Genomic DNA, 12,462 nt, shown 5'->3' with positions numbered 1-12,462 from the left:
TTCTTTGGGGAAGGTGGTTGGGATTTTAACAGAAGGTAAAGGTTCCTCTGTGTTTTAAGTCTGGCTGAAGTGGCAAGCGGGAACAGGATTTGATTCACATGGTTTTGAATTGTTACATTGAAATACAGTGGTTGTGTGCTTCAATAAAATAGCAGGGAACTTCTCCAAAAGTTGATCTGTTTTAGTAGCACCACTTATCAATCTCTATTCCTATATGTATTGTGGGATCATTGGAAAAGAGGTTGGGAGAGAATGTTGCAGACTTCACTGAGCACTGATTTGCTGTAATAATAGAGCCTTGTGGTGGGTATGCTGAGTTATGTGCACTATGCTTCATGCTCCAAATGATAAATTAGCCTCACTTTTTTTTCTTTCCAAGTAGCTAGTGACATTGGTAAGGCCATCATAACAACTGGTGAAGTAGTGATAGTGTGTGTTTATAATTAATATGCTCTCATTCATTTGGGGTTATTTTAATGTTAGACTTATTTCTTCCAGTAATAACTGTAATAATGGGCAGTGTATCAATAGTTTAACTACTGTGGGAGTTTACTTTCACTTCAAACAATTGTTGCTGTTGAACCTGCCCTGTACAGTGTGATGCGCGGTCCCATCCTGCAGTTCTTTAACCACTTTGCTGTTCCAGATAAAAATACTGAAAGTACGTTTGAAGGAGATAACGATGGATCAAGGCAGAAAGGTAGGCAGCAAAGATATACAATAGTTAATTAAATCAGTTAAGGTGGTTCACACTTCTACCAATCTTGCAACCATGCACATCTTTATCATGGATAGGTTTTAAACCCCTGGATTGAGTGGCTGGTCTGATTGTAGAACTTGGGTGTATTCTGTCAGCAGATCGAGCTAAACTAATTTAGGAATGTTTCTGGTGGTTGATCAGCTGTGGGTAGGGTGGAAGCATCCTCTGCACAGCCCTGCATTCACCTGTGAAGGCTAGGTGGGGATCAGTGGTTTGCATTGTATATCTCATTGAGAAGGTTGTGGATTCGATCCTCACAGCTTTGTACTAGTTAATTCTATAGTGCAGAAACAAGGAGGTACTTGTTTTTTTTTTGAGTTGACTGAAGACCTCGTTGCCTGGTACTTCTGTTGTGTGAATATTGCTAGCTGTGTATCAGCTACACATGAACGTTGTCTAAGGCGACACGGTAGTGTAGTGGCTAGCACAACACTGTACAGTTAGGCAACCTAGGTTCATTTCCCAATGCTGTCTGTAAGAGATTTGTACATTCTCGCCGTGACCATGTGGGTCTCCTCCCGCAGTTCAAGGGCGTACTGGTTGGTAGGTTAATCGGTCTTTGTAATTGTTCTGTGATTAGGCTCAGATTAGATTGGGGGTTGCTGGTTGGTGTGACTCAGAGGGCCTACTCTGTGCTCTGTCTCAATAAATAAATCCTGCTGAATGCAGCTGTGGTCTGGCTCATTTCAATGGACTCAGGAGTTGTAACTGGACTTGGTTGTAACAAGTATCTTCATTTCTGACCTTATGGGTGGAAGGTCATTAACAGAAGCAGCTGGAGATGGATGGGAATAGGACACTGCCCTGACAAAATCCTTGGCTTGGAGAATTTAGCTCCAACAGCTGAAATAATGTTTCTTTTATGGATGTGACTCCAACCATTTCACCTTGGACCTTAGTATCTACCCATTCATTTTGCTTGTCCTCCTTGATGTACTAGTCATTCAGATGTTATCTTGATATCAAGGAAATAACTCTTGCCTCTGGAATTTAGCTCTTTGATCCATGTTAGCCCCAAAGCACGGTGGCCCTTATAGGACCCACACTTAGCAGCCTGTTGTTGAGTAAGTGTGTCTTTATACACTGACAATTCCATCGCTCGCTGCTTATTGAAATAGTGCATGGTCTGATTGGATATGCCCTGCTTTATTTTGTGTGGATATAACACACATAGCCAAGCATGTGTGAACAGCTTGAATTGGAGATGCAGCTGGTTCTGCAGGTCTAGAACTCTGTACTGAAGCCAGAATGTTATCTGGTTCCATGGTCTTTGCTACATCCAGCACCCAGAGTTGTATGGGACAGAAACATTCCTTCAACCCGCCATCTCCATGTCAGCTTTATTGCCTGTCAATCTAATTCCAGGTGCCAGCACATGGTGTTCTGTTCCTTGACTATTAGTACCTGTTTAGATGTGTCTTTAATATAGAGATTATATTTGATTCCACTACTACCTCTGGCAGTGAACTCAAGCTATTACTCACTCTGTTTTAAAAAAAAACTTTCCTTCAAGAGGCATAAATAGAGTGGACAGTGAGTATCTGTTTCCCAGGGGTGAAATGTCTAATACCAGAGGGCATGCATTGAAAGTGAGAGAGGGTGGGTACAAAGGAGATGTGTGTGGTGGATGCCTGGGATGTGCTGTCCGGTATGGTGGTAGAGGCAAACACGTTAGAGGCTTTTAAGAGATATTTAGAAAGGCACATGGATGTAAAGGAGATGGAGAAGTGGACATTGTAGGTAGGAGAGATTACTTCTTAGCTGGTTCGTTACAACATTGTGGGCCATAGGGCATCTTCCTATGCTGTACAGTTCATATTCTGTGTTCTAAATCTCATTTAAAACTCCTTCCTCTCTCTTTAAAATAAATCCGTCTCCTTGCATTTGTTGGGAGAAAATTTCAAAGTGCCAACACCTTTTGGATCAGCCATCCAGTTGGGATCTTGTTAAATGCCTTAATAAAGTCCATACGGACAGCTTCTACTACTTTGCCGCCTTTAATCTTCTTATCTTCCTCCTCAACAAAATGAACCAAATCAGTAAAACAAGATTTCCCCTGCACAAAGCCATGCTGACAATCTCTGATCAGCCCCTTCCTTTCCACAAGTACATAAATGCTATACCTTAGTATTTTGCCCAGTGAGTTACCTGCCTTAACCCTGCTGCCCTTCTTAAATAAAGGAACGCCATGCAGCAGCAAAGGGTCTCGATGCAGAGCGTTGGACTGGCCATCTCCCTAAATAGGCTGTGCCTGACCTGCGGAGTCCCTTTAGCATTTTGTGTATTGTTTCAGATTTCCAGTCTCTGCAGTGTTTTTTCTGACATTAACTATCCTTTAGTTTTTCTGGCACCTCAGCTGTGGCTGAAGAAAATGCAAAAATCTATCAGGGCCACAGCTTATCAAACCTTGTGTCTCATGACCTAATACTTCCTCCTTCCTAATATCGATTTGCATCAGATTATTGCATTACTCCTCCATGAATGCATCGTCTTCCACGTCTTAACCCTTGCTGATACACAATATATTTAGGAACTCGTCCGTATTGACTGACTCCAATGCAGATTATCCTTGTGTCCTTGAGGGGACCCACTCTTTCCCTGTATACCATTTTACTCTCAGCTGTCTTTTGCTGTGACATGGAGTGATTTGAATTGGCTGCAAGTTGATTGAGGTAGAAAGCTGAGATGGACTACCTGTTTGACACTTCTGCCTGAACATGGTTATAAATGCCTCAGCCTTGCCTCCCACGCTAAACCCTGTGTTTCTGAGGTGTCCTTGGAGTTGCCTCCTCTTGTGAGATGTTTAAGTGTCTCGTACCGTTCACCACCGTTGGTGATGAGTTTGCTTATCTCTCTCTATGGAGCTTAATCCTGTATTGTATATTCATAAGGCTGGAGTGTCATGTTGCTCCCAGCAAGCTGTCCTGTACTCTGAGCCAGGGTTGATCCCCTTACCGTTGAAATGATGGTAAATGGCTTGACCAATATTATGTCCGTGTTCAGAAATGTGCCTCATAAGTGCCCAATTCAGAGCTGCTCTGATGCCATCAAATGAACACAATGACAGCAATGGGTTTCCTCAGTATGAAGTTGGGACTTTGTGTCCTCGTGGACTGTATAATGATTATCTTTCCCACTGCTGTACCTGGTACAGCTGGATTGATGAGGGTGAGGTCCAGTTGGCATAACACACAGCCAGTCTAGTAACTATGCTGTTTGGGTCCTGACCAACTTGGGACAAAAAGAAGTCACTCTTGGTGATGGACAGTAAAATTCCCCGCCATGAGTACTTTTTATGCCCGTGTTATCAGTGCTGCTTCTGCTTGTTGTTCAAAATGGAGGAGTGCTGTTTCATCAGCTGAGGGAGGACAGTGAGCACTGTGATCAGGTTTCTTATTTGTGTTTGAATTCTTGCCGTGGTATTTCACGGGGAGCGGAGTCTCTGAAGACTTCACCTGGGACTAACCCAGAGATTGTGATGGAGGAGCTGGCACGTTTTCAGTAAGGTATGATTCTCTGAACAAATCCATATCTGGATGTGGGAGACAACTCTCCTGGTTTAGGTGCCGGGGATGTGAGGACGACTTCACAATGTTGATTGGGCTGGGGAAAAGACTTTTCCATGTCCCAGATGTGGCATTGTGGTTGACCGATCTGGATTTGTTGTTCCTCTGTTTGAACACAGAAGAAATCTGAATCCCTTGCTGTGCCAGGTCAGGAGTGTTTGAGAGTTGCGTATAGTTTAGACTAGGTAAGGATGGTCGATTTCCTTCCCCGAAGGATGTTAGAGAACCAGATGCTGTTGTGGCTATCTTTATAGAGAGTTTTTCCTAATTCTCAATTATATTGGGACATAGAACATTACCAACTAAATTTAAATTCCACTAGTGTCTTGTTAGAAATTGAACTCTGGTTTCTCAGTTACCTCTGGGTGGATAACAGTACCGGATTAGTATTGGGGAAAGGATAGAATCTGAGACTGAAAACTACCAGGAGACATTGCTTTTCTTAGCAAGTGTGTGTGTTTGTGTTTGTAGCAGGTTCTGTCAAACCTTCGGTGAAGCAGGGCAGGGAAAAGCACGGGCTGTGTTACTGGTCTGAGATTAAAACAGGGTGAGGTGGGAAGGGCAGGATTCACACTGAACAATGATTTAATAAGGTGGGCACTAGGTTGGTACAGGGACATGGGAGGGAACAGAACTATGAGGTACACAGGGCTGTAAGAATTAACAGGGTGTGATTACTTGGGTATCCATACAAAACTGTGGGTTTAATTAGATACTGTACATATCTTTGGAGAGAGTGGGGCAGTGATGTTGGTTCAGTAATTTTACAAAGCTATGGGCAGAGGGTGGGATTAGTTTAGGATTGGCACTGTGCTGTTGGGAGAAAATGGAGCAGTGGGATTAGATTGGGATGGATACATAGCTGTGGAATGAGTGTGGAGCAGGGGGGAGAGTTAGTTAAGGATTAATAGTAGTGGAGAGAGAGTGGAGCACGGGGATTAATTGGGCATTGGTACCTGGATATGAGGGAGGCAGTGAAATGAGTTTGGGCTCAGTACAGAGCTGAAGGGTGAGTGCAGAAGGGGGTTTAGTTTTATGTTTCTCTGGAGAAAGGCGTGGATATGTTTTGTGTTGAAAGGCTTGTGAGTTGTGTGTAAATGTGCTGAGTTGCTGAGTATGGAATTGAGATAAAGAAGGCCTCTTTGTTTTGACACTGCCAGCTTTACCTTAATCTCTTCACAGCAGTGCAACAATATGGTTTTGTTAATTTTGATCTTTTCTCAATCTTTAGGTCCTCTGCCTTCACCCAAGGAATTGATCAAAGGAAATATTAAAACTGTCATCGAGTACAAAATTGATGAGGACGGGAAGAAATTTAAGGTGAGGTTCCTCCTGCCTTGGAGATCGAGTCCAGGAAAACCTCCCTTTAACTTGCCCTTTGTACGTTCATTAACCGGTTGGCATTGTGATCAGACTAAGGGGGCTCCAGGTTGAGACTAACTCCTGTACGTACGTGCAAATCATCTGCCACACTCCTGTTTTGCAATATGTCTGACAGAAGGAAGGCAGTTGTTTAAATCTTTTACTTACACCTGGAAACGGTTCGTAATTTTCTCCCATTGTACTGGCTGGACCCGTAACTTGAAATCAGACTTGCCTTTCAGTCGGTGTTGTCAAACCATGAAACCTCGGGTTTTGTGTTGAAGCTGCTTGACCAGTGCCCGTGCCCGTAGGAGAAGGAATCCTGCAGTCATTCCGCACCAGAATGGCCCGTGAGGCTTACCACTATTTTCTTGGTGTTAATATTGATAGGAAATGCAGGCAAAGATCACACTTTGAGAATTAATTTTCTTAAACTGTTCCTTCCCGTCAGTGGAGAAGCAGAAATTGTGTGTCTCTATTGACTTGGATTCAGGTACATGGGTAGGATACCCTTTTGGCTGCAGAGTAATACTGTGTATAAGGTATAACATAGCAAAATCCTATCTAACAGCAGCTCAGACAGTTCCTCAGTGATAGGCCTGTCATTCTGCTGGGCTTTTGCTTCCACCACACTTAGGAGAGTTGATCTCTGTTCAGCTGTTGATATAGCTCTGTCCTGTTAGTCTCCAGGGTTTACTCCTGTGATCGTACCCCTGGGTTTAGATTAGATTAGATTATGAGGACACTCAGTCCTCGTTTATTGTCATTTACAAATGCATGCATTAAAAAAATGATACAATGTTCGTCCGGTGTGATATCACAGAAACACAAGACAGACCAAGACTAAAACTGACAAAAACCACATAATTATAACATATAGTTACAACAGTGCAAAGCAATACTATAATTTGATAAGAGCAGACCATGGGCATGGTAAAAAAAAAGTCTCGAAGTCCCGATAGCCCCAACATCTCACGCAGACGGTAGAAGGGAGAAACTCTCCCTGCCATGAGCTTCCAGCGCCGCAAACTTGCTGATGCAGCATCCTGGAAGCATCCCACCACAGTCCGACTCTGAGTCCATCCGAAAACTCCGAGCCTCCAACCAGCCCTCCGACACCAAGCACTGAGCACCATCTCTACCGAGCGCTTTGACCCCGGCCCTGGCCGCCAAACAACAGGCAAAGCCGAGGATTTGGGGCCTTCCTGTCTGCAGATTTCGGATCACACAGTAGCAGCGGCAGCGAAGCAGGCAATTCAGAAGTTTCACCAGATGTTCCTCCGTACTCTCACGTCTGCCTCCATCAAATCAGAATTGTGCACAGCCTCCTACTTGACGGATATTCATCACTGGAGAGGCCGTGCGCGATGTGTCGCATCGCCATCTTCTCCTCCATCCGACAACAGTTCCAGTAATAGGCTGGCTGGCTGTCCATTTCCCTGCTTGCTGATTGCAGAAAGCAGTGAGTCTGGATAGAGAGCACCCATTCTTCTGTAGATCTTGCTGTATAGATTGTTTGTCTAAACTGGTCCTCCCACCGCTCTTCCACGGATCTGTTTTTTTCTCTGTCCTGTTTGTTCGGCCCCTCTTGGACTATTTAATGCATATGCAGGCCCTTCAGCCCACTGAGTGTGTGCCAGCTGTCAAACACTCATTTACACCAATCCTGCATTAATCTCAGTCTTCATCCTCCCCACGCTGTCATTAAATTCCACCCCCCGCCACTCACCTACATACTAGAGACAGCTTTCAGCAGGCAGTTAACCTACCAACCCTGGTTCTTTGGGATGTTGGGGAAAACTCACCTGGTCACAGGGAGAATGTGGAAACTCCTCACCGACAGCAACAGAAGTTAGGATTCAACGTGCTTACTCAAGTGAAATAAAATGGTTTGTTGAAAAAGACAAATTTTGATCTTTCTGCAGATTATCCGTACATTCCGAATTGAAACCAGGAAGGCTTCCAAAGCTGTGGCCAGGAGAAAAGTGAGTATCTTTTTGAGCCAACATCCTTGCAGAATAATTGCATTAAACAAGGAGTTTTAAAATTTGTGTTCTTTGCAGTGAGCTGTTGTTAAAGGGTTTGCTTGACGAGAACAGATAAAGTTATTTTGTGTGCGTGTTTATATACACACTTTTCCTTTGTATGCATTCACACCCATACTTCTGTAACTCCTGGACGAGTTATTCCTGCTGTCTTCCCTCACTTCTCTCTGAGGTCCCCTGAAATTCTGCTGTGCACTAATGAGCACCAGGATCCACCCTCTGCTTGGCAATGCATACTGGCTTCTGGTTAATCAGCACTCTTAACATTAGCATCATTGTTTTAAATCCTTCCACGCCTCGTGTTTCTGATTTTCTCCAGCCCTCCAGCTGTCCGAGAGTCTTTGTGCTGAAGCTTTGGGAGTGGGACTTGGACTCTGAGAGTGTGGTCGAGTGAGCCATGACTCTCACTGCAGGAGAAGGGTGTGTCCAATCGCACTCAAACTCAGACTGGCTTTTATCTGTTTGCAGAACTGGAAGAAATTTGGAACGTCGGAGTATGACCCACCTGGTCCTAACGTTGCCACAACAACGGTCAGTGATGACGTGTATATGACCTTCATCACCAACAAAGAGGTGAGACAGGAAGTATCGTGTGACTAGTACTTGGCAAGTTAAAGACCAGTGATTACTTGCCAGAGCTTAAGGCTACTTAGCTAATCTTTGTGTATTAGCCTGTAGAAAACCTATTCTTACATGAGGTGTTTTCAGGTAGTGTCCTAAATCACAATTCACAGTGTTGAAACATTTCCTTCATATTCCCCATGGTTCTTTTGACCAAAACCTAAAATCCAGCTTCTTAACCCTTTAGATTTTCTTATCAAATTTGTAAACAATTTTTGTATGTATTCAATCTCCCCCTCCCCCCCCCCACCCCAGTCTTATTTCTAAAGCAGAATATCCAGTGTTCCCCTCATCACTTTAGTCCCATTACTGGGATTATTTCTGGTAAACCTCTGCACCCTCTTCAATACCATAATACATAGGAATGGAATTAGGCCATTCGGACCATCAAATCTCTCTACCATTCCATCGTGGCTGGTTTATTTTCCCATTCTGTGCCTTGTCCCTGTAGCCTTTGAATCACTTATTAATGACGAACCTATTAACATCCACTTTAAATATACCCTAAGACATGACCTCCACAGCCGTCTGTGGCAACGAATTGCACAGATTCACCATCCTCTGGCTAATCTCTATCTTGAATGGGCCTCCTCCTGTTATGAGGCTGTGCCCTCTAGTCGGAGACATCCCCACTGTAGAAAACATCCTCTCCATCTCCAGTCTCTCGAGGCCTTTCAGTATTCGACAAGTTTCAATGCGATTCCCCCCCCCCCCCATTCTTCTAAACTTCAGTGAGTACAGACTGAGAGCCATCAAACACTCCTCGTAAATAAACTCTTTCATCCCTGGGATCATTCTCATAAACCTCCTCTGGAACCCTGTCCAATGCCAGCACGCCTTTTCTTTGGCACGTGGCTCAAAGCTGCTCTCCAGATGTGGTCTGACCAGTGTCTTATGAAGCTCGTCCTTGCCCTGCTGTGGATGCAGCCTGCAGCTGAGAGGTGACATTGCAGCAAAGCACTTCTTCTGTGGGCAGCATTTCCTGTGTCCGACCTGACCTCCTGTGATGGGCTGTAAATGCCCACCGACAACGTATCATCTCTGTGCTGCTCCCTTCAGTGTGTTGGTTCAAAAGACTCAAGCATCTGTAGGAAGTAGCCAGCATAGTTAAAGACCCCACTCACCCGGACACTCTCTCTTCTTTCCTCTTCCTTTGGGCAGAAAATACAAAAGTCTGAATGCACATTCCAACAAGATCAAGGACAGTTCTATCCTGCTGTTATAAAACTATTGAAATGTACCCCATTGTCTATTGATCTTATTACCTACCCCGTTATGGTCTTGCATCTTCTCCCTGCACTGCGCTTCCTCTGGAGCTGTTGGACTTTATTCTGTTAGTGTTTTACCTTGTACTACCTCAGTGCGCTTGTGTAATGATTTGATCTGTGTGAACAGTATGCACGGCAAACTTCAGAGTACCCCGGTACATGTGACAATAAAACCAATTTCAGTTCCAATAACAACAACATGCATTCAGGAGTTTAATACCCCAGGCTGATTCACAGGAGTAGCATCAGTGAATGCAGAAACTGCAGCATGGAGCTATTGGGCTGGGTGGCCAGAGTTTGGTCAGGGAGGTAGGGCTTAAGGAGGAAAAAATAAATAATCCCCCAGTGAACTCAGTGGTTGAGCTGTATCTGTGGGATAAGGGGTGCGGGGAGGAATTGTTGATGTTTGGGGTTGGAACCCTACATTTTCAAAGATTGAATTTACATTTATTATCAAAGTGAATACAGTATACAACCCTGAGATTCTTACCCACAGACGCCATGAAACAGAAAACTGTGGAACCTGTTTACAGGAAAATATCAAACCCCTCCCAACCCCCATGTGCCAAAACAAAACAAATCGCACAAACAGACCAGATACAAGTTCTCCAGGTTTCAGCATCTGTCTCTCTGTTTTAAGGAGCAGGGAAAGGGTTGAGAAGGGGCTGAGAGGGGCTCAGCAGCAGCAGAATTAATTTGAGGAGTAGAGTGCTCTTCAGGGGTTGAGGACTGATTGTAGAGAAGGAACGAGGTCAGAGGAATTTGGAAATAAATGCACTCTTAAAGTCAAGGCTTTATGTGAAACCACCTGGTTTCCCTGGCTGTTTAAGTCTAGGGAATACACACTCTGGTCCTGCCGAACCTGTGAGACTGCGACAGCTCTCCCACCCAAAACCCCGGTTTATGTGGATGCTGTGCCAATTCAGTGCCAAGAAATAACAGACAGCACACTGCGTACGATTAAAGGAATTATATTTATGACTCTTACTTAACTAAAGGATTAGTAAAGAAAAGAAGGAAAAAAACACAAAGGGCCCGTTATAATTAAACAGTCAAATGTGCACAAGTTGGATCTCAGCTTGAACTTCTCTATCACTCACGCGCTGGGCCCTCGGTCAACGTGAAAGCACCCACCACCCTCCGAACATCGCTCACAATCCATCTCAGACTGGTCTCCCACCAGGTCGTATCCTACAACCGGTTCTCCCCAGTGTCTCCCACCAAACAAAAAGGACCCAGCTCGCACCGGTGTCAGGCACACAACACAAAAACACTCTCCCCTCATTGAATGGCACTCCTAATCTCTAACTATAACCCAAGCACTGCTTCTGCAGAAAGACCATTACTTTAGCAGTGAAATCTTTCCCAGGGTGTTACATAACTGGGAGCTGGTGATAGTGTAGGGATTACATTAAGCTTCAAACATCCTCCAGAAGCATAGTCATTGGGAGAGGATGTCCGTCCGGTGTGGCGGTATGTCATGTGGTACATGGGGCACCGCCGTGGGTGATTTGAGGTGAAGATGAACGATGTCGGCTCACGGTCATAGGACAGACTCTGGGGTAAGATGACTGTGTGGTCTCTTGTTCCAGGAAATAAGTTACAGGTGAAGCTGATAATTTCAAATTTGTGGAGTGGTTTTCTCAGGCTCTGTCTAATTGAGGGTTTGATTCTGTCAGTGCTGGGGTACCTCTGATCGATCAACTGACCCTTTGAAACCTCTCTATAGGACCTAAATAACACAGAGGAGGATGACCCAATGGCCAAACTCAAAGGCCAGAAGATCGTGTCGTGCCGAATCTGTAAAGGCGACCACTGGACCACACGCTGTCCGTATAAAGACACCCTGGGACCCATGCAGAAGGAGCTGGCTGAGCAGCTGGGCCTTACAACAGCCGAGAAGGAAAAGGGTTCAGGTACTGTGGCTCTTGTGTGCACATCACATGCAGGGAGCTGTACTAAATATCCTGAGACCTGACCATCCCCACCTTGGCAACCACAGCCGTTTGTGGCAACAAATCCCACAGATTCACCACTCTTTGGCTAAGAAAACTCCTTCTCATCTCCATTCTAAAGGAGGCCTCTCTATTCTGAGGCTGTGTCCTCTGGTCATGGGAAGCATTGTCTCCACATCCACTGTATCTATCAAGGCCTTTGAGCATTCGATAAGTTTCAATTAGGTCACCCCTCATTCTTCTGAATTCCCGTGAATGCAGGCCCAGAGCCATCTTTATATGACAAGCCTTTTAATCACAGAATCACTTTTGTGAACTTCCTTTGAACCCTCTCTAATGTCAGCACATCCTTTCTTAGATAAGGAGCCCAAATCTGATCACAATTCTCCAAGTGAGGTCTCACCAGTTTTTTATAAAGCCTCAATGTGACATCTTTGCTTTTATGTTTAGTCCTCTCAAAATGAATGCTAACATTGCATTTGCCTTCCTCACCACTGACTCAGCCTGCAATTTAACCTTTAGTGAGGATTCCCAAGTTCCTTTGCATCTCAGATTTTCTCACCATTTAAATAAATAGTCTACTCTATCATTAATAAAAAATGATCTAGATTATTAATGTCCAGTAAGGAAAAAAATCTGCTGACCTATTTGTGACAGCAGACTTCTAATGTAAGAAGTAGGAGCAGGAGTAGGCCATCTGGCTCATCGAGCCTGCCCCGCCATTCAGTAAGAACATGGCTGATCTGTCCGTAAACTCAGCTCCATCTACCTGCCTTTTCCCCATAACCCTTAATTCCCCTACTATGTAAAAATCTATCTAACTGTATCTTAAATATATTTAGTGAAGAAGCCTCAACTGCTTCCACGGGCAGAGATTCACCACTC

The 12,462-nt window shown here is 44.5% G+C and overlaps 1 protein-coding gene across 2 annotated transcripts in view; it reads left to right on the top strand.

The window, feature by feature from the left end:
• The window catches only part of eif3g (eukaryotic translation initiation factor 3, subunit G), a 31,653-nt gene that overhangs the window by 10,571 nt on the left and 8,620 nt on the right, over nucleotides 1-12,462 (top strand). The window contains exons 3-7 of one of the 2 annotated variants that reach the window (XM_072248551.1): nucleotides 647-700; nucleotides 5,558-5,646; nucleotides 7,614-7,673; nucleotides 8,202-8,306; nucleotides 11,352-11,538. In XM_072248551.1, the coding sequence (XP_072104652.1) occupies nucleotides 647-700; nucleotides 5,558-5,646; nucleotides 7,614-7,673; nucleotides 8,202-8,306; nucleotides 11,352-11,538 (495 nt within the window). The remainder of the gene's footprint in view (nucleotides 1-646; nucleotides 701-5,557; nucleotides 5,647-7,613; nucleotides 7,674-8,201; nucleotides 8,307-11,351; nucleotides 11,539-12,462) is intronic. The other variant, XM_072248552.1, reaches the window with a different exon arrangement.

This window comes from Mobula birostris, chromosome 32 (genome assembly GCF_030028105.1).
Source record: "Mobula birostris isolate sMobBir1 chromosome 32, sMobBir1.hap1, whole genome shotgun sequence".
In the NCBI taxonomy this organism is placed as follows: domain Eukaryota; kingdom Metazoa; phylum Chordata; class Chondrichthyes; order Myliobatiformes; family Myliobatidae; genus Mobula; species Mobula birostris.
Note: the sequence above shows the minus strand (reverse complement) of the source record. Positions and strands in the feature narration are given on the sequence as shown.